This window comes from Rattus rattus, chromosome 1 (assembly GCF_011064425.1).
Source record: "Rattus rattus isolate New Zealand chromosome 1, Rrattus_CSIRO_v1, whole genome shotgun sequence".
NCBI classification, from domain to species: domain Eukaryota; kingdom Metazoa; phylum Chordata; class Mammalia; order Rodentia; family Muridae; genus Rattus; species Rattus rattus.
The window spans coordinates 260,406,397-260,432,662 of record NC_046154.1 but is presented as its reverse complement, the minus strand read 5'-3'; the positions used below and the strand labels follow the sequence as shown (position 1 = coordinate 260,432,662).

General features: G+C 45.5%; 1 protein-coding gene and 1 long non-coding RNA gene across 3 annotated transcripts; one reads left to right on the top strand and one right to left on the bottom strand.

Moving 5' to 3' along the window:
- Nucleotides 1–8,802: 8,802 nt before the first annotated feature.
- Atp5mc2 (ATP synthase membrane subunit c locus 2) lies at nt 8,803–17,283 on the bottom strand. 2 transcript variants are annotated; one of them, XM_032884368.1, is made up of 5 exons: nt 17,175–17,283; nt 14,145–14,214; nt 11,832–11,909; nt 11,147–11,340; nt 8,805–9,071 (listed from the first exon to the last, which is right to left on the bottom strand). In XM_032884368.1, exons 2-5 carry the CDS (start codon nt 14,181–14,183, stop codon nt 8,957–8,959), a joined length of 426 nt encoding a protein of 141 aa, XP_032740259.1. In that variant the 5' UTR covers nt 14,184–14,214; nt 17,175–17,283; the 3' UTR covers nt 8,805–8,956. The 2 variants fall into 2 exon arrangements, with proteins under 2 accessions (XP_032740267.1, XP_032740259.1); XM_032884376.1 differs by lacking the exon at nt 17,175–17,283 and having other exon boundaries at nt 8,803–9,071; nt 14,145–14,195.
- Nucleotides 16,582–17,527, top strand: LOC116883321. The gene is made up of 2 exons (XR_004385745.1): nt 16,582–16,775; nt 17,280–17,527. It is a non-coding gene; the product is annotated as an uncharacterized LOC116883321 (long non-coding RNA).
- Nucleotides 17,528–26,266: the final 8,739 nt, after the last annotated feature.

Below are 26,266 nucleotides of genomic sequence, written 5' to 3'. Positions count from 1 at the left end.
TTGGAAAATAGTTTTTGGAAATCTCTTATAAAAGTCCACCCATACTTATTACCACGTAAGCCAGAAATCTGACAGAAATATAAATACAGCCACACAAATACTCATAGCAGCTGTTTTATAATACCCTGAATTATAGCCCACACGAGCCCACATCAATTGATGACCAGATAAAGAAGTTACAGTACAGTACCGTTCAACGAGATCACACTTGCAATAAGGGCCAATGCACGCAGAAAACATGGATGCCTTTCCACTCACGACTCAAAAGCCTTTCAGAACATTCTGGAGAAAGCAAACTTCATGGATAGAAATCAGGCGGTTGGAAGCTGTGGTGAAACTACTGCAAAGGCTTCGAAGGAACTTGTTGGAATAAAAATGTCTAAATCATACAGTTATAGGAGGTAACATGACTGTGTCTGTGTGTGTCTGCCTCTTCAGCTCTGGGGTTACAGCAGTGAACTACTACCCATCTGGCTTTTTAGAGGGGTACAGGGGGATCCAAATGCAAGTTCCTTTTGCTTATGCTGCAAGCATTTTCTCAAATGAGCCACCTCCCCAGCCCTGTCATAGTTCATTTTATTCTAAATAATGTAGTCTTGCTATAAGTGATGGCTGTCCAGGGTGGAGGCACAGACCAAAGCATGGAAGCCAGGAGAGGGGCTATGACAGTCCCCTGTGAGAGACTACAGTGGCGGGCAACCCAGAGAAGAGGAACTAAGAGTGCCTGCTGGGTTCACGATGGAATGAGACAAGTCATGGAGGAAGGAGAGACATGAGTGAGTCTGTAGGCACAGTGTGAAGGTTGGCAGGAGACTTGGGGTTTGTGGTAATTGGGTAAGTGGGTGACAGGAGGCAGACAGAAAAGAGTCGAGAAAGAAATTGCTCGGGATACCCTGATTTTATTTACCACTAAAAGGGATCTGGACTCTGTAGTCTGTTTAGTCACTGGAACTCACTCAATGTTTTTTTTTTTGTTTTTTTTTTTTTGTTTTTGGTAGGAGGGAAGTTGATCAAGCCCATGTTTCCAAAGATAATTAGAAGCAGTAATGTGGAGTGTGGACTGAAGGGAGACATTGGAAGCAAGAAGAAACTCTGCAGAACTTTCTGATTTTTCAGGAGATGGCCCTTTACGGTGAATGGAGCCAGGGCTACCACTCATTACAGATTGAACTTCACATGCTTCACAATTCATGCGCTTAAGTACTTATCCTCTGTGCTGCAAATATGATGGTGGGAGATGTGGACACAGAAGCACGTAGGAATTATGCCAGAGGAAGGCACAGGTCTGCTACCGCAACTGTCAGCATTATGTGTTACTGTTCCCAATGAGCACAGGATGGACAAGAGGACCCAGGAGCCCCCTTCTTTCGTTTCAGTTTATTGGAGTCCCGGTCTCATGTAGTCCAGGCTGGCCTCACACTCAACAATGTCTCCATATCTGGTTTTGAATTCCTGCCCCTCCTGTCTCTCTGCTAGGATCACAGGCCTTTGACAGCAAGACCAGCTGTCTTAGACTCCCCTTTGAGACTCCTTACAGAGCAGCCCTGATATCATTTTGCTCGATCGATATGTAGTTCTGGGGGAGGCCAGGGCAGTAGTGAGGTGTTCATGTTTGAGGCAGAGCGTGTTGTAGTGTAGTCTGGCTTCAAACCCTCTGTGTAACCAGGCCTGGCCTGGAACCTCTGATCTCCTTGCTTCTACCTCCCAAGAGCTGGGATTGCAGCCACCGGGGCCAGTAAAAACGCAGTTTCTTTTGCAACTGAACATTAGTACAAGAACTAAAAGGACCCTCAGAGACAGGAAGACGGAAGTCAATTTAGCTAACAAACTGTATGGAGAGGAGTGTCAGAAGGAAGGCAGCGAACAAAGCTACAGAACGTGCCAGAAGCCTCCTCAGGCCAGCCGCTCCCCCCACTGCTTCCTTAGGTAGAGGCTTTAAGTTGGGGGTTGTCTTCTTCCCAGCACCAAAGGGAAACCCGACAGAGGCCTCACCAGTCTTTCCAGGCAGGGAGTTCCCTGCCAAAGCAAACAATCCCAGTTCTCCGATTGTGCTAGGCTGGGGTAGGGGAAAACAAAGATCTCTTTCTTTTCTTCCCCAGCGCTATGGCTGCAGCCAAAGGCGGTGTTTACACAATCTTCCCTGGTGAAGAATTTGTTCCTTTTCTCTCTAGGTTGCAGCTGGAAAAGATTGAGTTCCTCCTTGCTGTTCCTTATTCCAGCGTCTCTGGGCAGGAAAGGTGCCCATTACTTGACCTTCCCACCCTATGCGCTGAGGAGTAAACTCCAGGGATTTGACAGGGGGGAAGCCTGTCAGGCTGGGAAGGGGAGGAGAGCCCAGAAGCCCAGTTTCTGTCCCAGCTTCCAGTTCTCTTCATCCTCTTCCACTCCCTACATTTCTCAGGTCCATGTCCACAAGAGTCAAATGATCAAATCCCAGAGCAAAATTTGGATTATTCTGAAAAGGTGGTAGCAGGTTAGTAGGTAAAGTGCTTTCTAGAACTTTCCTTCATCTTCAGTGTATTACTAGCTAGATCTAGCAGGGCAAGCTTCTCTCCCACATCCCCTAAACAAAAGCAAGAAGGGAAAAGAAGAGTGGTCTAATTTTAGTGCTGGCAGAGAGTCCTAGTGTTAAGTTACTCTCGGTAAACTGGTAACTAAGAAACAGCAGAGACAGGGAGAGCATTTACAGGTCTAGCTTTCCAACAAGTCATTTTTAAAACCTAATTTTGTGCTGTGTCTGCAGCTCCATGGTAGGACATATGCTTAGCGTGGTGGCGCCTTGGGTTCAACCTCCAGAACCAAAGATTAAAGCGAAGCAAAAAGCAGAGCAGTTGAAAAGTCACACTAATTCCATTTATTCTGTGGCGTCTCAGGGAGGCAGATGCAACCTCATTTCACCAGGGAAGGAGCACACGGCACAGGGCGATGACAAAAGCTCAGGGAGTAACTTGAGCCCCGGATTCTGGAACTCTCAATCCAGATTCCACAGGGTCGAACTGTTTTCTGAAAGCAGCATTGAGCCTTTTATGGTTTTTGTGGTTCTAGGGATTGAACCCGGGGGCCTGGTTCATGCTATATAAGCATTCCGCCGCTAGAGAACATCTCCAGCCCTTGAGTCTTCCGTGCTGAGTAAACTTTCCCTGCTGTAAAGTTTTTCCCTACCTCAAATCCCTAATGACTGTTGCCCTGTTGCTAAGGGAGCCGGGGCTAGCTGTTTGTTACTCTGCTGCTATGTTTTGGAAACTCGAAGTTACTGCTTCAGGTGTTTGGGAGATGGGGACGGAGAAACCATAGGAGTGTAGAGGGGCCACAAGTCTGTTTAACTCAGAAACCATTCCTTCACGTTATACAAACACCTCACTCCAGCCAACTTCCCCACACCCGCCTCAGCAAGATGTGCGGAGAGAGTCTTTCTGTAAAAGCAGCTTTGCAGTTCCTGGAAGGCCATAATCCACCACGGTTAAAAATATCTATCACAGGCAGAGCTGTGCCAGCTAAAGTAAGCGTGCCCAGAGCCCCCAGAAAATGACCAGTGTGGTAAAACAGACCCAGGAGCGGGGAAATGTACCTGTTTTCAAGATAGCCACGGGGATGGTAATCTTTAAAAAATCTTCACTGAGAGACCCTAGAAATTGTCCAGATTTCTTTTTCTTGTTCCCAATGACATCCTGCGGTTGTATAATGCAAGGACAGGCATGTGCCACCATGCCTGGACAAGTGTTGATTCTTAAACACCAAAGAAGGTACCTACTTTATGCAAATTGAAAGGCTCTGAGTTAAGTGCTTTTCCTATTCAGATTTCTTGATCTAGCGAAGTTAGGAGGCAACTTTCTGTCTGGGCGGGGCCTTTTTTTTTTTTTCTGAGAAAAAGGAATTTGATTTACCTGTTGAGAGAGTCTTTTCTTGCAGTTGCGAGATGCTCTGACCGATAGTTAGAGGTTATTATCAGCAGAGAGACTGCTTTCTATCTTTGCAAATGGTCCTCTCTAGCTACAAAGCAAACATTTGTCCATTAGATCACTTCCTCAAATCTGATTTCCTCTAACGCTGACAGTGTGGGAAAGCTCTGAGCTGTTAATGTGACTGGATGTGGCCCAGGCGGCCTCCCAGTACCTAAGCAGGGGAGTGGGGTCAAACGTACAGATTCTGGGGACTACAACAGGGCCTATTTAAAGATTTATTTTGAGGTATGGGGAATGAAACAAGAGGCTCTGTACACATATACTAGGCAAATATTCTTCTACCTTAAAGCTATGCCATCAGGTCTTTTATCTTCTGCTTTGTTTTTTTTAAAGATTTATTTTATGTATATGAGTACCCTGACTTCATGCACACCAGAAGAGGGCAACGGATTCCATTACAGATGGTTGTGAGGCACTATGAGTTTGCTGGGATTTGAACTCAGAACCTCTGGAAGAGCAGCCCCCTTACCCGCTGAGCCATCTCTCCAGCCCCCTCTTCTGTTCTTGAAGCAGGGTCATATTATGCACCCTAGACAGACCTCAAACTCAAGATTCTTCCGCCTCGGCCTTCCAGTGAATGCCACCATGTTTGGCTTAGATCTTTGTAAAGGCTCATTTAGAAGAATTTTGCTTAGGGCTGTTGGGATGACTCAGCGGTTAACAGAGTACCTTTGATCCACAGAACCCATGTAAAACAGCTGGATTCAGGAAGATGGCTCAGGGATAGAAGACACATTTTGCCAAACTTGATGAGCTAAATTCCATTCCTGGGCCTCAAATGTTAGAAGGAGAGAACTGACTCCTTGCAGTTGCCCTCTGACGTCCACATCAGGGCTATGGCCCCCCAAGAGAAATAGTGTAGTAGTAACACGCATCTGTAATTTGCAGCTCTTTCCGCAGTCTGGAAACCTCAGGGCCAGCTAGCCTGGAGTGCTCCAGAGCCACAGAAACAAAAGAAACCGAGTCCACATGCATGCCACAACAGCACCGAGTGAACAAGACTCACAGAACAAGACACGTGAAAATCCCTGCCTATCAAAGCAGTTAATCAAAAGATGGGAAAAAATGATTCCTGTAGGGAAAAGGAACAGGAAAAAAGCAGATCTGACTGACTTAGAGTACGAGGTAAGGCCAAGAAAGTACTTCTGCCTTGGGACTAGTATTCTATAAACTGCCTTTGTCATTTCTAAAGTGGACACTTGGTCACAATATACTAGTACCCAGTGTCTTGAAGTTCAAAAAAAATTAAGTATTTTTTTTTTTTTAAGACAGGGTTTCTTTGTGTAGCCCTAGCTGTGCTGGAACTTGCTCTGTAGACTTGAACTCAGAGATCTGCCTGGCTCTTGCCACCACTACCGGAAAAATTTGAGGAAAATAAGGAAAAAAATAAGGAAACTTTGAGGGCTACCTGTGGACTAACAGATCTTCTCGGGCTTTAGTTTTTCCTTACCACCTGGTGGGAATACCAGGTTGAACAATGGTGTGTGCTCAGAGCAGATTGGGGAAGGGCAAGGTGTTTTGAGATATGGCTCAAACTAGGACTATAGTGATATTTCCCAATTGCTACTGTTCTTCCCTCTTGGAGAATTAAGTAGAACGTTCCTTTCTCCCAGCTCCCTGATCCAAGGTCACACACAGCTGCCCTAGCTTCCTAGATACCAACTCAAGCTAGATCACAAGTGTTGCTGGTTGGCAGTTTGCTTGTGGTGATGCCCTTGAGAAAGCCATCCTGGGAGAGGAGCTGGGGTCGGGCTCCCCCTCACTACTATGCAGCATTTGGATGAGTTTGTTTTTGAGACAGCGTTTCTCTGCATAGCCCTGACTGTCCTGGAACTCACTCTGTAGACCAGGTTGGCCTCGAACTCAGGAATATATCAGCCTCTGCCTCCCAGGTGCTGGGATTAAAGGTGTGCATCACCATGTCCAGCTTAATTATTTAGATGATTTTCTTTTTTTTTTTTCTTTTTTTCGGAGCTGGGGACTGAAGCCAGGGCCTTGCGCTCCCTAGGCAAGGGCTTTACTGCTGAGCTAAATCCCCAACCCCTATTTAGATGATTTTCAAATGGCATCGTTTACTTCTTCTGAGCCCTTAAGAACAGGAAAGCAGGTCCCTGCCTGCAGCATCTCTGGGTTCATTTCTAAGCACCTTTCCTGTCAGATTACAAAATTCCCTTCCTCACAAAGGAGAGAAGCCTACAAAATGGCCCAAACAGAAAGTGAAGCCCATGAAGAATGAGAAAACAAATTAAAATCAGCATATTAAATTCTGACACCATCCTTTTTGAATACTCAAGTATTTATTATACCTTATTGCATAATTCCTGTGATGAGAAGTGTTGGGCCCTACCTTGGTGTTTCCCTCCCCCCTCACTGAGCCTTTTAGCCTGCTATAGCAAGAAATTGTTTACACCCTTGGGAGCTGCTCTGGGAGCTGCTCTTAGCCCCTGATTTGGGGCTGGGATTCTCCATGGCAGCCTTCCTCCCCACTGAGCCTTCCTGCTTGTTGTTGTTAAGAAGTTGTTTATGCCCCTGATTGGGCCGGAACTTTCACCACATAGACTTTTCCTGTTGTCCTGGTTGGGGGTTTTCACCTGCCTTGTTGTTTTCCAAGGCTTTTGCCTTGGGTATATAAGATCTCAGTAAAGCCTTGGAGGCACTCGCTGAAAACGGATGACCTGTGTACTTGATTTATTTCAATCCCGCAGACCTACGCCCGATACTCACACACTGTCGGTGCAGGCGCCGACAGAGAAGCACTACTTCAGTTTACAGATGGGAAAAACAGAAGTCCTGGAAGGTTACTGGTTAGAGCTGGTTAGTGTTACAAGAGAAATCAGTTCTTAAGACTTCTTGATTTCAAATCATGGGCTATTTTAAAAATCAGGCCAAGCAGAAACCAAGGATATGAAAGTTGGACAGATCTTCAGGAAATCTGCTCTTAAATCCATTACTATAAATAAAACACACCTTCACCCCAAATTGGTGGCAACTTGGGTTCCGACCAGTATCTCTGGGGCCCTCAGCTGAGAGAAGCCAGTTGTCTTGACTACTGAATAAATCTGCAAGTGTCTACAGAACCATCTCATTAACACCTAAGAACAAAAACACGTGGGCCAGAGCTTTGCACTCTCCGAAAGCCTCACTCAGCTCAATTCAGTTCCAGGATCAAGGAGGGAAATAAAATAGGGCAGAAGAACCTCTCACCATGGTTCAAATTCAAGTGACCAAACTGAAAAGAGGGCTACTGCTTACTTCTAAGTATGTATGTACTTCGTACCAACTTTTGGCTGGAGACAAAAGTCAGCCCCATCGTCCAGAAGAGTTAACTGCAGACAGTGTATAACTCTAGAACCAAACCTTTTATTCCCCTCAACCCTTTAAGCACAGTATCAAAGTCAAGGATGATGGGAATGGATCTGCTGGTGGCTTTTTTGTGTACACTTGTGTGTGCTCACATGTGGAGGCCAGAAGACCACATCCATGATTGTCCATCTTAGTTTCCAATACAGGTCTCAGGTGTGAGACAGTCTCATGTAGCCCAGGCTAACCTCAAACTCCCCAAGTAGCTGAGAATGGCCTTGAGTTTGACTTTTCTACCTCAGCTGGTATGATAGGTCTTTGATATCATGCCTGGCTTTCTGCTTGCAGACCTCAACAAGACTGAAAAGTAAAACATTATGGTCACCTAGATTACCATTCCTATTAAAAATAATTACTTATGTGTTGCATGTGCACACACGTAAACGTCCCTATATACCGGAATCCACAATTTACCATTAGGAGTATTATAAAGGGGATATGATGTGTTCTATAGCCCTTTACATGCGTTCGTGCTCATGTGACTGAGGATAGATGGATAATAGGAAACAGTTTTATAGAGAAGGGAGCATTTAAGACAAGTCTTTCATGACAAAGCAACTCTGAAGGGGAAATTGAGCAAAGATTCAAAACCCAGAGATGAGCAGAGCAAGGACAGGGTTGGAAAACAAGGGAAGGCCAGGAAGGCATTTTAAAGTACGTTCTGGATAGTGTATGGGGTCAAAAGACAATGTGTGTGCTACTACACATCTGCAGTCCTCAGTACTTGAGACCTGCGGCAATACTTAGGGATGGTAGCTCACACCTGTAGTCCCAGCACTCAGAAGACAGAGATAAGAGGACTATTTTGAGTTTTGATCTACAGAGTTTCCAGCCAATGAGATATGTGACATGTGAATTTTGAATGACAAAATCGATCCTGTTCTTAAGGGAAGATTTACCTGGCATTCAGTAGAAGTAAATGTTGGAAGAAACTGGAAGCAGGCTGACTGGAGGCCAAGCAGTTGACCAGGTAAGTGACAAAGAGGGCCTGGGGCAGAATCGTATCAGTGCAGATAACAAAACCCTTTTAGTAACCATTTTAAGCACCAACCCCCTATCTTCCAATGCAAGTAGCAGATCATACCAGGTAAAAATTATTGAAAAGGACAGCTATTTTTAATAGAACTTTCCTGAAACAAAGAATTAAAGAATAAGTCCAAGGCTCAGCAGGTAAGCACACTGGCTGCCCTTCCAGAGCTCCCAAGTTCAACTCCCAGCAACCACATGGTGGTTCACAACAGTCCAAAACTGTGGTCCTATGGAATCTTGTGTCTTCTTCTGGTGTGCAGATGTACATGCAGACAAAACACCCATATACATAAAATACATTGCAAAAAAAAACTTAAAGAAAAAAAAAAAAAAAAAAGACTGAGCCCAGCCAGATCCCTGCAGAGTTTAGAACCATCACCACGCTGGCCTTGTGCTCTCACCACGGCACTCTGCCAACTGTGGAGAAGAAATATACACAAGAGACTCAAGAAACATCTTATTAATACAGTATTTATTTGTCTTCTCTCTGTCAAACCCTGAGCCAAGCACTTTCCCCAGACTTCTTGGGGAGGCACAGGAAAAGGAACACACAGGGCAGACGAGACACGGAAGAACCATGGGAGGTGGACGTGGAGACAGCTGCTTCACATGGCGAAGAGGATGAGGAAGGCCACCATTAGGCAAAAGAGCCCCATGGCCTCAGAGAGGGCGAAGCCCAGAATTGCATAGGAGAAGAGTTGCTGCTTCAGAGAGGGGTTCCTGGAAAAGAGAAGACTGAATTTCTAGTCTGCACAAGGAAAAGGCCAAACATCTAAGGTGAGCTCCCAGAAAATTCTCTTCAAGCTTCTACAGGAAGTGAACAAGGTGGAGGCAGACAATCTCAGATGCTGTTAAACAGCCTGTGTGCAAACACTGCCCTCCCCAGTGGGTCTCTCCTACCACAGTAACTTACAACTACGGTCTGGACACTTAACATTCAGGGCCAGAACAGAATGGAGAATACTCAAAATGGCTGGCTTTCTCTCAAGCAGCAGAACCCTAACAGGACATGGACTGTGCTTACACCCAGTGTATACCAGGACCCTATGGGCATAACACTGTTCCAGAAAGCAGGAGAAGCCAAGGGCTGACTTTCTTTGGTCATCTGAAAATAGTCAAGATTTTTTTTTAATGGTTTTGGTTTTTGATACAGGGTTTCTCTGTGTAGCCCTGGCTGCCCTGAAATTCCATTGGTAGATCGAATGCCACAATTAAAGGTGTGTGCCACCACAGCTTTGATTTGGGGCTTCAAGATGCTGAATGGTATTTATGGTATGATATATTCATAATATGAATCCAAACAGGACAACTGTGTGCTAACTGTAAGCAATAGATAACTTTCATCTTCCTTACCCTGGTATCTACAGACGTCTTATGGGTAAAGTAGATCAGCACAACTCTTAGCAGAATTGTGGGTACAGAAGGAATTGCGGGTACAGAAGGAATTGTGGGTACAGAAGGAAGCAGGTTTTTTGTTTAATGCAAATTCTGAAAAAAATAACCCCATTTCCCCAGACAGTAAGGTAACCTGCTGGCCTCTAGAGGATTAATTTAGTTCTTCAGCGACTTGTCCAGAGGTGGTAGAGACTAAATAGTCCCAGGTGCCGGGGACCAGTAGGGCTAGCAGCAGAAGCAGCTGTCCCAGGAGCAAGAGAACTCCCTGAGATGAGGAAAACAGAAGTAAGGCTATGGCACTGACTGGGCTGGAGCCCAGGGATGGCAGCCTTCTCTGTAAGGGTCAGAGTGTTCACTTGAGGCTTGGGGACCACAGTCTACTGTCCTAACGTTTATTCTAGAGCATAAACATAACTGTGCACATGGTGAAGCGCACCGATACACACCGAGCCAGCACCTTAGACTCTCTGCTTCTTTGTAAGAACATGCAAACTCTTCTTGATGCTTTCAAAAGTACTTTCAAAGAATGTAAACACTAGGTGGTCATCCGGCACTGGGGAAGCAGGTGTCTAAGACAGCCAGGGCCACACAGTTTAACTCAACCATAGAAAACCAGGTTTGTGTGGGGTTGGGATTTAGCTCAGTGGTAGGCGCTTGCCTAGCAAGTGCAAGGCCCTGGGTTCGGTCCCCAGCTCGGAAAAAAAAAAAAAAGAAAAAAAAGAAAAAAGAAAACCAGGTTGTGGTCCAACTATAGCCTCAGACTTGGATTGCCAGTCCCTACTCTACACTGCAGTCACTCAACAGGACTTTGGCGATGTGCAAGTGCTACATCTGCACTGTTAACTAAGGTTGTCTCCGCCTCCTAAGCTCTTGGAATTGCAGGACCTCAATTTTATGTGAGACAGAGTCTCACATAGACTAGGCTGGCCTGAACTCACCAGGTAGCCCAGGCTAACCCAAAGCAGCGGACTGCTCTGCCTCTCTCTCACAACTGTTGGCATTATAGGTCTGTATCGTCACACCTAGTATAGTATTTATAGTAGCTTTCAAATTAAAAAAAAAAATTAAAGGTGTGGCTGTACATGTCCTTAAAGCCAACATTCAGGAGGGAGAGACAAGCAGGGCTCTGTGAGTTCCAGGCTACATAGGGCAACATAATGAGGAAACAAAAATAAATATTTATGTATTTAGGAGTGAGTGGGTGTATATGTATGTGTGCACTCACATGTGTGTGAACACATACCTGTGGAGGCACAAGTTGGTTTACTCTTACTCAAACAAAACCCAGAAATTTAAATAAAAAGCAACAACACTGAGCTAGTGGCCTTTGCACAGGACAGTGCAGCTCTAGTGTCCTTTGGAACACTTAACAGAGCCAACAGAGGCCCAGGTATCCTTACCTGGCATAGCCAATGATGAGACTCCCAAAAACAGTCCCAATTCCTGCTCCAGAGCCGGCCACCCCAACTGTAGCAGCCCCAGCTCCAATGAACTTGGCAGCTGTGTCGATGTCCCTTGAAATGGCGCTGGTTTGGAAGCTGCGGCTAGGGATAAGCGAGGTCAGAGGCCGCCGGACTGCCAAGCAGCTGAGGCCCTGTGACAAAGAGGCAGAGAGAAGGCAGGAATTTTGTTATCAATCCACTGTTTTGCTTTGGAAACATTGTACTATTTCAAATTGCTAGGCTGTCAAATCTGATGTTCCTCTCTCAATGGAAAAAATCATTTAATTCCCTGAAAACCTCCCTAAAATGCTGGAAAGATAACTTTGTAATGTAGGAGGTGGAGTTCAAATGCCTCCATGACTCAGTATGGTCTAGAAGTGTTAAGTCTGAGACATGAGCCCGTTCTTGAGCCCCAACACTTGAGTCAGCAGACTAGGCCTAATAATGGAAGTGGACAGAGGTCCACCAAAGCAGGAACTACCAGAGGCAGTTGCTAACATAGAGAATTCACTGCCTTCCATGTCTACCTAGAGCCAAGGTCAGTCTGTGGTGATTGTCCTCAGCACTCCCCCTACTGGTCCTGGGAGGTAACCCTCTCTACCCCTCCCCACCAAACCACAGTCCCAACTCCACCTCAAGGTACCTCATCTGTGGGCATCTGTGGTCGCTTCAACTCCACTGCGGAGAGCGGACGACTCAGCAGCTGAGAGGTGCTCCTGATCTAGAGGAATGACAAGGACAGGAAGGTCGGAAGGCTGTGGCGGTGACTTTCAGAAGCACTGCCAGTAGGAAGTTCTCTGATGCCCTTCCATTCTTTCAAATTTAGTCAGAACTGTTTGTTTAAGAGACAGGTAGGCACCTTTAATCTAGCACTCAGGAAGCAGAGAAAGGCGGATCTCTATGTGTTCCAGGCCAGCCAGGGCTACAGAGAGAGACCCTGTCTCAAAACAATAAAATAATAACACTAACACTAACAACAATAATAATAAAGGGGTAGGATAGATGCCTTAGGTTAAGAACACAGTAGAGACCGGGTTCAATTTTCAACCCCCACACGCGACTCACAATCATCCCTAACTCTAGCTGCAGGAGATTCAGCTTCTCTTCTAATCTCCTTGTGTACTAGACACACATATGGGCACACGCATCATATATGTAAGCAAAACACTCATACACATAAAATAATTTTCTACCGAAAAAGAATCTTTAAAAACAAAACAAATCCTAAAAGAGAAATCCTGCTATGCTGCCCAAGCTGACCTTGAGGCGACAGGCTCAGCTCCCTCTGGCTTTAGTGTCCCCAGTACCAGGACTTAACACACGCAGTCCGAATTCAGGGCCATTGTTTGCTTTTCGGGTTTTGCTTTAAGGAAACAAGGTGTTCTTCCTTGTAGGGGGTGCCACAGGAGGCCACCACGTCAGCTGTATTCTTTCTTTTACCCTCTTGAGAATCAGCAGAAATCTAAGCTCCAGAATTATCTGCTTCATTCGACAAGGGAGACATTTACTGGCAATAGCTGGCTCATAAGCAAGCCAAGGATTAGGGTATTCTTCCCTGCATGTATGTATCCTCTGGAAAATGGACATGAAGAACCAAGTTCAAACCTCACCTCATCCTGACAGCCTTTTCTCTTCAACCCCAAGACAGTGTCTCTGAGACGCATGGTAAGGTAACAGCCAGGCCTTTTCTTGACAGGATCTCACTGTAGGCCAGGCTGGTCTTAAATCTGTACCAACCAATCCTCCTGCCTCATCCTCCCAAGTTCTAGATTACAGACATGAGCTGCTGTGTCTGACTTTTTCTTTTTTCCTTTTTTCTGTGTTAGGGACCAAACCCTGGGCTTCTGTACATGCTAGGCAAGCATTCTCCACTGGGCTGTATCTCTAACCCTTTAGTCATAACTTTCTTTTGTGTGTATTAGTGTTTTGCCTACACATATGCATGTGCACCTTGTGGGTGCCCGGTGCTCACAATGACCAGAAGATGACACTGGATCCCCTGAAACTGGAATTACAATGGTTGTGAACTGCCATGTGGATGCCAGGAACCAAACCCAGCTTGTTTGCAAGAGTAACAGTGCTCTTAACTGTTAAGCTATCTCTCCAAACCCAAATGTTAACTTTCTATCAGGTATGCAATGTAAGGGCTAAGTTACTTAATAGTTTTCAGCCTATTTCTTCACCTGTCAAATGGCAACAATCTCTCAGGGTTCTGAGGAATAAATGTAATGTATACAAACTGGTAAACAGTGTCAGGCACACAGTAAGTGCTTGGTAATTGATACCTAACAACAGCATTGCCCTTAACTTATGAACAGCCTCCACCATCTTATTAAATCTCTAACATCCTGTTACTTCTGAGCCCAACAAGTTTCCAGAGAGTACCTGAGCTTCCTTCCAAGACTTAAATTGCCAGCATAAAGTCCTCGCTAAGCCTTATTCAAGCACGAGTCCCTAAACAATGTGTATTCTATTTTTTTTCCTTTTTTCTTTTTTTTCGGAGCTGGGGACCGAACCCAGGGCCTTGTGCTTGCTAGGCAAGCGCTCTACCACTGAACTAAATCCCCAACCCCATGTGTATTCTATTTAAGCTATATAACATACTATTTGCTTACTATGTCTGCCTGAGTTCGAATGCCAGTGGAATTACATGATCTAGATGCAAATTAACTGGCCTCCAGAGAATATGGACCAGAGAGCCTAGCAAACATTCACCTCTGCCAGCAACCATAGCAAAAGGCCTTCTCTCCCACAGAATCTCATCCACCTTCCCCTAGTCCATCGTGAAGAGAAGGTGTAACAGGCATGTCCCACAGACTGCAAGCACCCTAGGGAAGCTATGAAGGCAGTCCAACACATTTGTACATGACAATACTAAAAGTTTTGGACATCACTGGCATTCTCTTATGTGAAGAAACAAGGTGCCCTTTAAAATCCTTCCAGAAAATGTACTCACCAGGGAGCGGGTAGAGACGAACTTGGAGCAGGCATACATTTTTCAGGGGTGAGGGGCAAAGGCAGAAGAGCTGGAAATGAGAAGCAGCATTGTAAACACCTTGCTTTGCTAGTTAAACCTCATCCTTACACCCGAAGAGGAGTTCTAGGAAGCTTCATTAGCTAAGGGAGCCAAATGACAGATTTCACTACAGGTGACATCAGAATCCTGACATCAAGTGACTTTCTTATGGCCTGGACAAGTATTCTCTTGCTCCCTGCTTTAAGAACCATCGCCCATTTCCACAGCTCTACCATTTGGGATTGTCAACATAATTTTCCCAGTATCCCTTGCTTCCAAGTTTTTTTCTTTTAGGTTCAATGCATCTCTTTACTGGTCTCAGTGTCTGGACCTAGAAGCAGTGTATGGTGGCTCCAACATCTATAATCCCAATACCCAGGAGGCAAGGGCAAGATTGCAGAAAGTTCTAGGCCAGCCTGAGCTACAAAATAAGACCTTGATTCAAAACAAAAAAGAACTAGTATTCATTTTTATTGGGCAGAGTCTGGGAAGTATTAGGGCTGGAGCCCAAGACCTTAAGCATACTAGTCAAGACCTTAAGCATACTAGTCAAGACCTTAAGCATACTAGTCTAGTGCTGGTTGTATCTCCATCCCAATAGAATTCCTAAACTTTTGGGAGAGTTCTTTCATTGAAGTTTTCCAACTAACATTTTAGCATCTCTTTAAAATACTGATTTCTATTTTAACAAGATACAGCCAATCAATGAGAAACCCTGGCATTAATCTAATAAGTACCAACTGTAAAATTTTACCACTCCATTAAGGGGTACTAAGTTTTGCATCCTTAAGATCCACAGGAAGAATATAAGTTAAAGGTTTAGGACAGTGTTTTCCCCAAGTGAATCGAGAAGCCCCCTTGAATCAGAATTATCTGAGAAGTGGTATATATACCAGAAGTGCATGTCACTGGGCCAGCAGCATGGCTCAGAGGGTAAAACCATGTACCTGATAAACCTGATAAAACAAGCTTGACTCTTAGAGCACACAGTGGAAGAAGTACTTCCAAGAGCTGTCTTCTGATCTCTACTGGCACCATGTGTGCCTGTACATTCACACACAATAAAATAATTTAAGATTTGTATGTATGTATGTATTATGTATGCGCACCACATGCATACCTAGTGTCCAAGAAGGCCAGAGTGGCATTGGACTCCCTAGAACTGGAGTTAATGGTTAAGAACCATCTCATGGGTGCTGGGAACAAACATGGGACCTCTGGAACAGCAGCAGTTGCTTGTAACTGCTGAGCCATCTCTCCGGCCCCTAAAAACAAGATCTCTGGTGCCAATATTTTAAACAATTTTTCCAATCTTTATATTTAAGGTGTAGAATGGCGTGGTCTTGACAACACTGATAGGTTGTCAGTGGGAGAGAAAGGATTGTAACTCTGTAATCTCCCTCAGAGGGAGGGAACACTGGAGGTAGAACCTAGGACCTTAGTGTGCACTGGGTAACCTGTTCTATACCAAGCCACACACCCCCACCCCACTTTTTCTCACTCTGAAGTTTGAACATTCCACAAACTAAGACACTCAAAGTGTAGGCCTGTTAAACACTTCCCTTACACACACTGGGCTCAACCTGCCCACGGGTAGATACACTACTTGTAAGTCCCGAATTTTTATTTTTATACCAATGTTTGTCTTCAGGTCTCGTTCTGTCTAAAACTTTACTTTTTGCTGGATATGCTGTAATCCCAGCACTCGGAAGGCAGAATTCTAGGCCACACAGTACGACCCTGTTACCAACAAAATCCTGCCTTTTGTCTTTGCACAACCTAAACCCAAATTTGCTGCCCAGCTACTCAGGTTCAATTGTGCCTGCCACACCCCTAGTGCTGGGTACCTATGGAAACAGGTGGTTACCTGAAGCTGACTGGCTTGCATTCTGAGTGGATGAGCTTCAGGTCAGTAAGGCATCCCATCTCAAAAAGTGAAGGTGAAGTGGAAATGCCCCTCCACATTAACTTCTCAGCACCCACCCATGCATGCTTCCAGACACATGATTAGAGGGAGGTCTGAAGTTAGGCATGGTGGTACATGCATGTAGTCCTAGCACTCGGGAGGCTGATGCAGAAGGATCACAAGTTTGAGGTAAACAAGGGTTATTTATAGAGTTGGCCTTCAAGGAGCCAAAATAGACGTTTTTCCAAAAACAAGTTTTAAGGTTATATCTTTAATTCCTAAGTGGTCACCCCTCCATTTTATTCCGTTCCTTAAACCTTCCCTCTGGCTGGCAGGTATACATTTTAAAACTTGAACTGCTCCCACCCTCCGGGCTTGCTGCCTAACGGAACCCTCCATTTCTAGCCCGCCATTTAAGATTTTATTTCCAACTTCATTAGCATGTCAGGGCTTTCATTAAAGGCAGGCACTCTCTACAACCACAGTTTCTAAAGCAACAGGTCCCACTTCTGCCCTGGTTTCACGCCACCGGTGCACAGGACAGCTAGCCTGTTCTGTTACCCTACGCCACGTTCAGTTTATTTCGAACTGCAGGATGCTGACTAGGGGAGATGGTGGCTTGACTGCTCTGAGCGCCAGAGGCCCTGCGGTTCAAAGTCTGCAAGGTACAAAAACTAAAGTCTACTTTGATTCAGGCTGACAGGAGGAAACAAAGACAGGAGCGGGTAATCTGGGGTTATAACAATGGTGAAAGGCGTGAGGGTGAGCAAAGAGCATCATCCTTAAAGCCTTGGTTCGCGTCCCGAACGCATGCCAGCATTTGGCTTTCGCCGGCTGCAGAGCCCCCAACCCCCGTGAGACACCCAAGATGGCGCCAGGCCCGCGCGGTTAGAGGTCATAGACACGAGGAAGAGGCAGCTCTCCGCGCGGGGATGCCGGCAGCCGCGAGGGTGCGAGGCCCCGGGTGGGAGCTTGCAAGGTCAGGGCGGCCACGCGTCCTCGCAAGGGGTACTGCTGCGCGCGCCTGCGCGGCACGAAGAGGACGCGAGGCCTCAAGGCCTTACCTGCTCCCAGGGTAGAGAAGACAGAGAGGGGGTGGGGGCACGGGAAGCGCAGGAGAAGGCTCTGCGCATGCGCGACTAGAGCCAACGAGTCTTTCCCGCGGATAGAGTGAACGCAAGCTAAAGGATCGGCCCGGGCGCTACAGCTCCCCCTGCCAGGTTGGCGGTGTCTCGGGGAACAAGCACGCCATCTGGTGTCCAACAGGAGAAACTACAAAAGGAGCCCACCATGCGCGGAAGAGCCGCCAACTCTGCACAGAAGGCCGACCCGCAACGTGGTGGGAAGTGTGGACTGCTCGGCATTTGGAGTCTTGGACTCGAGTCCACTTCCCGAGCATGCGCAAAGGAAAAAAAAACCCAGCCTAGTCAGAAATTGCTTATACCATACAGTGAGGGTTGGGGTTCAGTGTTTAAAATGTAGCATGGGGAAATAAAGTCACAGACCACTTTGGCTTCTTGTCACCCTAAGGACCCTGGCAACATTGGGTGGGACAGAAGAGAACTGTCCCAATGGGCTAATAGCAAAATGTCACGGCTATTTCGGCTTTAACTTATTTCTTGTCTCACTGATGAGCAGAGCATGAACAAAAAAAAAAAAACAAAACAAAACAACATCTGCGAGTCAGAAGACTTGAGGGTAAACAAGGCCTGTATCTCCCTTTTGATCCTCCCTGGGATCAATTAGGAATAACCACACTTATTGCCTGTAGTAGGGGTGCAAGGTCACCCCAGGCGACCAGTTTACCTCTGTCAGACTTGCTGGGGGAAGGAGGGTGCAAGCTGGAATGTGCAGCCGCCCGCGAGGGGCTCTCCCCAAGCCCCTGCTTTGCTTCAGTGCCCTTTCGCCCGCCCCTCCCCCGGTGGCGGTGGGCGGGGGCTTCCCGGTACGAGTCCCGGAGCAGGCCTTTGTGTGCACGCAGGACCAGATGAGCCCAGACAACCGCTGCAAGGCCGACCCAGCCCCGCAGCCCTGCTGTCCGGTTAGGGTGCTTGGACGCAGCGCGAGAAAGACGGGAAGAGCTCACCAAACCCCCATAAAAAAATAAAAAGAAAGCCGCGGCTGTAAATAAAGGCAAATCCGCCACCCTCTGAGGGGCCGTTTGTCCTCCCCTCCTTGGCCCCGTCCTTCCCGCCACCCCCTCCCGGCCCCCGGCCCCGCGGCGCCCCGGCCCCGAGCTCCTCCATTTAATCGGATTTGGGAGAAGGGGAGGATAAATCACGGCAGCAGCTTTACGGTCCCGGAGGAGAGGCGAGCCGCAGCCAGGCACACCCCGGCCGGCGATAAAAACCGCCGCTGAAAGCCCACGGAGCAATTTCCCGGGACCCCGAGCGACGCCATTACAGGAATGTAATTTTGCCCGGATGAGGCCCCGAGTTTAATTATCCTCGCGGAGGAATTTCAATGCGGCCAATCCATCTTGCAGGCGGGCGGCAGAGGGATTTATATGGGCCCGTTATTTCACACCGATCCTCCATCTGCATTTTTATGGCCCTGAGCTCCTGAAAGGGAGGGAAAGTGTGGGGGGAAAATGGAAGAAGAGGGTGTGTGTGGGGGGACTCCCCGCCTTTCCTAAACCTTGGGTTTCAGCCGGATTAGGATTCTCGCAGGTTCTCCTGAGGTCCCCAAATCTCCCTCCAGGGCCAGTTGTTGACCCGGGCAAGGGCGGGTCCAGGGATCTTTAGGAAGCAACAGGTATTTTCCAAGTACTAAGCAGTGTGAGTTGCTGTGTGAGAAAAGGCAAATCCGACACCCTCTGAAGGGCTCAGGCTGGCAAGGGCTTAGGGGTTGATCCCTTGAGGTTCCCCGAACACCCGGCCCCGCTAAGACCTGAATTCCTCTTAGCTCTTAGCTCCATACTCTTAAGAGGCACAATCTATAGTTCTTAGGAGCCGCCACCGCCAAATGGTGTTGCAGCTGCTGGTTGTGACAATTTAGAGAATCTCGTATATCGCTAACAAAATCCCGGAGGAGGATGAAATCAGAGAAAGGGCCTGTGAGGACCTAACCCTGGCTCCTCCTAAAAGTTACTGCAGAGTCTCATAATCCCCTACCGCGAGTGGTAGGATTCAGATTAGACAAACCTGGGTTCCCAAATCCTGCGTGACCTTGGGCAAGTTATTTAACCCTTTTAAACCATTTTTTCCCCTCTCCTTTTAAAATCGGGTGTAATAACAGCACTTACCCTGCAGCCTACATTGAGATAATAACGTATATGAAGCTTTTAGCGAAGGGCTTGGTACTCAGTAAAAGTTCAATAATCATTATCGTTAGTATTACAGTTAGGATTATTGCAATTCAATTTTGTCATGCTCCCGTGAGACTGTTTATTGTAAGGGTCCTTGCTCAGTTATCTCCTGAAAGAGATTCAAATGTTACAAAACTTTTTTCCATCACATAAATCATGCAAAACCAGTTAGTTGACATATTGATGGGTAATCCGCGAAGCTGAAAATCCTGAGGGCCTCGGCAACAAGGCTTGAAGCAGGAAATTAGATAAGAGAGTAGGCACATGCCAAAAAGCGAACTGAGGCATGTGAGGGAGGGGTCCAGGGATCTTCTTAACCCTGGGCTTGGGAAGGGTCCTTCTCTCAACACAGCTAGGGAACCTGCGGTCCAGGAAGGAAAGGGTGTGGAGCGAGAACCTTCTCTTCCAATCAGTCGCGGTCTCTTCCCGACCAGGCCATGTAACAAGGTTGGCCTGATTGGCCAGTTTTCCTAATGACTTCTAGTGGCAGATTCTAACTGGTTAGCAACCTCCCTGCAGAAGAGTGACGGGGAAATGAGATTGATCATTCCTTTCCTCCGATTGGTTAACAACCCTCAGGGGAACAGAGACCCCTTTTAATTGACTGGTAGGTTAGGAGGAGGTTTGGCATGCCACATATCGAAATTCCATGAGTTCTTTCCCTCAAAGGTCACCAAGAAAGAATCTTGATTGTCTTGAATATATTTGCCTTTGGCTGGGAGGCAGACTAGTTTAGAGAAGAAAAATCAAAATCGTACAAGCACAGCTCTGTTCAATATGAAACCTCAGACAGAAGGATTCACAGGAAGAAACTGAAAAGAAAGAAGGTAAAAAAGGTGTTGTCAAGTGATGAGATGGAGAAAAGGAAGACTTTGGTCAAAGGATACAAAGTTTCAGATCGAAGAAATACGTTTTAGTAATACATTTTACTTGGCAGTTAACTACATTTAATGTGTTAGATATTTCAAGGCTGCCGAAATAAATTTTAAGGTTTTTCTCTCACATATACGAATGAATTGACAGGATAACGTGTATGTTAAACAGCTACATAGACTTTTTCTACAATGAATATGTAGATCAAAACAGCACATTATGCCCATAAATATACCCCCCCCTTTTTTTTTTTTTTTTTTTTTTTTTTTTTTGAGCCAGAGTCTCTCTACTCAGCCTTGGCACTCACTATGTAAATCAGACTGGCCTCAAACTCCCACCTGTCTCTGCCTTCTTGAGTGCTGGGATTAAAGACCCATGTGCCACCACACCCTGCTCAGTAGACACAATTATTATTTGTCAGCTAAAAAAAAATATTTCCAGAGAGCCCGGTGTGAGGTGCCTTTAATCCCAGCACTTGGGAGGCAAAGGCAGGAAGTGCTCTGTGACTTTGAGGCTAGCCTGGTCTACATAGTAAGTTCTAGGGCAGCCAAGACTAAATAGAAAGTCCCCGTCTCAAAAAACAAAACACACACACACACACACACACACACACACACCACACACACACACACACACACACACACACACATTTTTTTTTTTCAGAGAGAAGTGTAAAGGGTCGCATAGTTTATTTCTTATTCTGATGATTTTAAAGTAAGCTACTTAATCTTGCTAGAGGCAGTGAGCACGGGATGAACTCCTGGCTTGGAGGAAGAAGCCCAGGAGCCCAGCTCCAGTGCTACTACTAGCTAGCTGAGTGACTACTGAGTTACCCCATCGCTCAACACTATTTTCCCAGTTTGAAAGAATTTATAGAAGGGAGAACCTATCCAGGGTTAACTTTCCAAAAATCTTCCTTTTACAAGTTTAGTGTCTTTGTACTCCAGCAATGACTCTTTCTTGGTCTTGAACTCCTATCTTACTTGCTTTGGTGCAGGGGATTGAACCCAGGGTCTCCATCAGGCTGAGGTGTATATCTCAGACATACCCCAGACCCATGTGTGATAGTTATGTCAACCTGCTGGTTAGATTCCTGGGGCTGAGGTAGATGCCAGTCTCTGATTGGTGGCTTTCCTCTTAGCTTGCTAAATCAGTTCCCCAGGTAGCAGGACGCAAGGCACTAGAGAACCTCTTTACCCCGACACAGAGTAAAACAATACAAAAAGGACCATTGATACTTCAGCTTCTGAGGAGGTGGGGATCGGTGGGATGCTTAATGGCACAAGATCAGGTCCTCAAAAGTATTTACACAGCAAAGAGTTGGGGATAAGAGGCAGGCAGGGGGATTTTTAAGTTGGAGCCATCCTGGGCTGCATAGGAAGAACCAATCACAAAATAGGGTTTTTTTGTTTTGTTTTGTTTTGTTGTTGTTGTGTTTTTTTTTTTTTTTTGGTTTTTTTTTTCGGAGCTGGGGACCGAACCCAGGGCCTTGCGCTTGGTAGGCAAGCGCTCTACCACTAAGCTAAATCCCCAACCCATTAAATTCATTTTATACAGTAAAAAAAATAAACAAATTAATTAAAAGCATTTACTAGACCAGAATTTAAGTGCCTTTGAATTTGTGTTAAGAATTTGTACATTGGGGGGTAGAGAGATGGTTCAACAGTTAAGAGCACTGACTGTTCTAGAGGATCTAGGTTCAATTCCTAGCACCCACATGACAGCTCACAACTGTCTGTAGCTCCAGTTCCAGGGGATCCGACACCTTCACAAAGACAAGAATGCAGGCAAAACCAGCAATGCACAAAAAATAAAATTAAATAAATTATTAAAAAAAGAATGTGCATTATTTATTTAGAAGCCATGATTTGGTCCTTTTTATCTAAAAAAAAAATGTTGGAGGAGAGAGCAGCTGAAAAGGTGGCTAATCTGTTAAGAGAACTTCCAGATAACCTAGGTTCATTATCCAGCACCTACATGGCAGCAGGTAACAGTTTATAATGCCGGCCCCATAGGGTCCACTGCCCTCTTCTGGCCTCTGTAAGGACTGCATGCATAAGGTGCACAGACAGACATGCAGGCAAAACACCCAAACACATAAAACAAAGTCTTAAAAAAAAAGAAAGAAAGGAAAAAGAAAGAAATAAGAAAAACAAAATCAACAAATACTTCCCAGGTTGAGGAAGACACAGACAAGATAGAAAATAAACACAATTGTGCCGTGAAGAACTAAGGACTACAGGATGGACATCTGTCTTAGTCAGGGTTTCTATTCCTGCACAAAACATCATGACCAAGAAGGGAGTTGGGGAGGAAAGGATTTATTCAGCTTACACTTCCACGTTGCTGTTCATCACCAAAGGAAGTCAGGACTGGAACTCATACAGGGCAGAAACCTGGAGGCAGGAGCTGATGCAAAGGCCATAGAGGGGTACTGCTTACTGGCTTGCTTCCCCTGGCTTGCTCAGCTTGCTCTCTTATAGAACCCAGGACCACCAGCCCAGGGACAGCACCACCCACAATGGGCTGGGTCCTCCCCGCTTGATCAATAATTGAGAAAATGCCTTACAGCTGGAACTCATGGAGGCATTTCCTCATGGGAGACTCCTTTCTCTGCGATAACTCCAGCTTGTGTAAAGTTGACACACAAAATCAGCCACTCCAACGTCTGAAGTTTAATCTTTCATCTGTTTTTAGTTTTGAGGCAAGGTCTCACTGTGTGACCCTGGCTGGCTTGGAACTCTGTCTGTAGATCAGGCTGGCCTTGAACTCACATCTGCCTGCCACTGCTGGAGTACTAGGATTTTTGTTTGTTTGTTTGTTTTTTCGGAGCTGAGGACCGAACCTAGGGCCTTGTGCTTGCTAGGCATATGCTGTACCACTGAGCTAAATCCCCAACCCGGTGGAGTACTAGGATTAAAGGTGAGCACCACCACGATGGATCCCTGAACTCTAGTCCCCACCGCAGCTGCCCTTTTTGAGATAGGGTCTCTCGTAGCTGAGGCTGGCCTTGAACTCGTGATACTCCTGCTTCACATCCCAAGTGCTAGGATTTATAAGCAAAGCCTAATCTGGGGATGTTACTAATTTATTATGTGACTCTGAGGAAAACTAATTCCTGCGCCTCAGTGTCCTCATTTGTGAAATGTAGAAAACTAGCAAATGATGACTCAGCTCTTTTTCATCCTCACCTGTGTACCATAGAGCTTAGGTCTGGCCCTTCTTGCTTGCCCTTGTCACCCGTGACAACACTGAACGACTGACTGACATTTATTGAACATTTACTTTGCAAGATATTGTGCCATATATTGTACATGGGTTTTTTTTTCTTTTTTCTTTTTTTTCGGAGCTGGGGACAGAACCCAGGGCCTTGTGCTTGCTAGGCAAGCGCTCTACCACTGAGCTAAATCCCCAACCCCACATGGGTATTTTTTAAAAAGAAAATGTGCCTGGTGAGGTGGCTCATACCTTTAATTCCAGCACTGGTGAGGCATAGGCTGGCAAGTCTCTGAGTTCAAAGCCAGCCTGGTTTGCAGAGTTTCAGGGCATTCATAGAAACCCTGTCTTGGGAATAAGAAAAAGAAGAAAAGAAGAGAGAGAAAGAAAGGAAGAAAGGAAGAAAGAAATTAAATGTAGTGCCTTATAATCACTAAGAATCACACACAAGTATGCATATTATATCCTCAGGGAGACCCTGTCTCAAAACCAAAACAAATAAGATTAGCCTTCAGGTGCATAGCACATGCAATTAAATAAAAGGCTATATGATTAAAATGAGTGTTTAGCTTTCTTTAAAAAGTTATGGGGTTGGGGATTTAGCTCAGTGGTAGAGTGCTTGCCTAGGAAGCGCAAGGCCCTGGGTTCGGTCCCCAGCTCCGAAAAAAAGAACCAAAAAAAACAAAAAAAGTTATGAGCCAGACGTGGTCACTTTTAATCCCAGCACTCAAGAGGCAGTGGCAGATGGGTCTGCGTGAGTTCTGGGTCATCTAACCTGGCTGACCTAGCATGTTCCAGGGCAGCCAGGTTACATATCGAGAACTTGTCTCTAAAATTATGAAATATAAGCCAGGCTAGCTTGCTCATACCTGTAATCCTTGAACTCAGAAGACTGAAACAGGAGGATTGCTGCAAGTTTGGTTTTGTCTTTATAAATTATAAAAAGAATGATATATATATATATACACACACATACACACATACATATATATATACACATACACACATATATACTTATTCATATACATATGTATATGTATACGTAACTGTATATGTATATATATTCAACAGGTTGATTTTGGAGTACTGGAGATTTGAACCCAGGGACTCACAAATGCCAGGCAAGTTCTCTGTCACTGAAGTAGAGGTCCTGCACCTTAAACATTATTTTTTTTTAACATCTACTATATGCAAAGTATTGTTCATGGAGCTCAGAACACAGATGTGAACAAAGCAAGACAAACAAACAAACAACAAAAAACAGTGTTAGGGCACTTGGCTAGCATGTGTGTTCAACTCTCAGTACTACCACCACAAAACCTTTATCTATCCAGAGAGCTGATGTGTTATATAAACTATGAGGTATAATATGAAATGGAATGGGCACCTATAAACAATCCTTGAGCTTAAACAAAAACAAAAACAAAAACAAAATCTCGCAGTTACCGTTGTGCGTCCCATATTCTTACATTCCGGCTTTTACTGCATTTGTTTTTTCTTTTTCTTTTTTCCTGAGTGGTGTGACTTACAGTGTCTGTAATTTCTTCCACTTGCTCTTTTCATCTCTCTCTCTCTCTCTCTCTCTCTCTCTCTCTCTTTCTCTTTCTCTCTCTCTCTCAAGAATATTTATCTTATGTATAGAAGTACACTGTAACTGCCTTCAGAAGAGGGCATCGGATGCCACCACAGATGGTTGTGAGCCACCATGTGGTTGCTGGGAATTGAACTCAGGACCTCTGGAAGAGCAGTCAGTGCTCTTAACCACTGAGCCATCTCTACAGGCCCCCCACTCTGTATCTCTAAGACTCCTCCATACTGATGTAAATAGTTGTACTTCAATTTATCCTATTGATCAATATTTAAATTTGTTCCCTCATTTTTGCCCTTACAAACAATAGTGTAGCTTTGAGAATTTTTATACACGGAGAAGAATCTTTTCAAGATGTGGCTCAGTGGCAGACGATTTTCCTGGCATGCCTGGGACCCTGTGATCAATCTTCAGTAGGAACTACAAATGAGCAGGAACTTGTGGCACAGACCAGCCATCCCAGCTACTGGGAAGGATGGGGCTGGAGGATTGAAAAGTCAATATTTCCGGCTGGAGAGATGGCCCAGCAATAAAGCGCAGTCTGCTCTTCCTGAGTTCAGTTCCCGACAACCACATGATGGCTCATAACCATCTATCATATGATCTAGCCCTCTTCAGACATGTAGGTGTACATACAGATAAAGCACTCATACATAAAATAAATATATAAATAAATCTAAAAACAAAAAAAAAAGAAAGAAAATTCAATGTTTCAGGGCCGAGCATGGTGGTGCATGCCTTTAATCCCAGCACTCTGGAGGCAGAGGCAGATCTCTGATTGTTTAAGGCCAGCCTGGTCTACAGAGTGATTTCCAGGATAGCCCAGGCTACCCGGAGAAACCCTGTTTTTGTTTTGTTTTTATTTTAAAGTTTTGGCCTGGTGGTAGTGGCATGCATCTTTAATCCCAGTGCTGGGAAGGCAGAGGCAGGTGAATCTCTGTGAGTTTGAGGCCAGCCTGTTCTACAAAGTGAGTCCAGGACAGCCAGAGCACTGTTACACAGGAAACTGTGTCTCGAAAACAAACAAACAAACAAAAAGTTCTAATTTAACGTTCCTAGCTCACCTCATTTTGTTTTCCAGTACTTATATCTTCCAAAGTGTAAAAGAGTCAGTCGAGTTGCTCCGCCATCCAAGCCGGCATTGGTGTTTAATCAGCTTATTGTGCATAAAG

Excerpts from the sequence above, each read along its gene's own strand:
- Atp5mc2 (XM_032884368.1), bottom strand. The coding sequence starts at position 14,183 with ATGTATGCCTGCTCCAAGTTCGTCTCTACCCGCTCCCTG. Across the intron at positions 11,341-11,831 it reads CACAGATGCCCACAGATGAG|GGCCTCAGCTGCTTGGCAGT; the intron begins GTACCTTGAGGT and ends TCTTTGTCACAG. Across the intron at positions 9,072-11,146 it reads CTCATCATTGGCTATGCCAG|GAACCCCTCTCTGAAGCAGC; the intron begins GTAAGGATACCT and ends TCTCTTTTCCAG.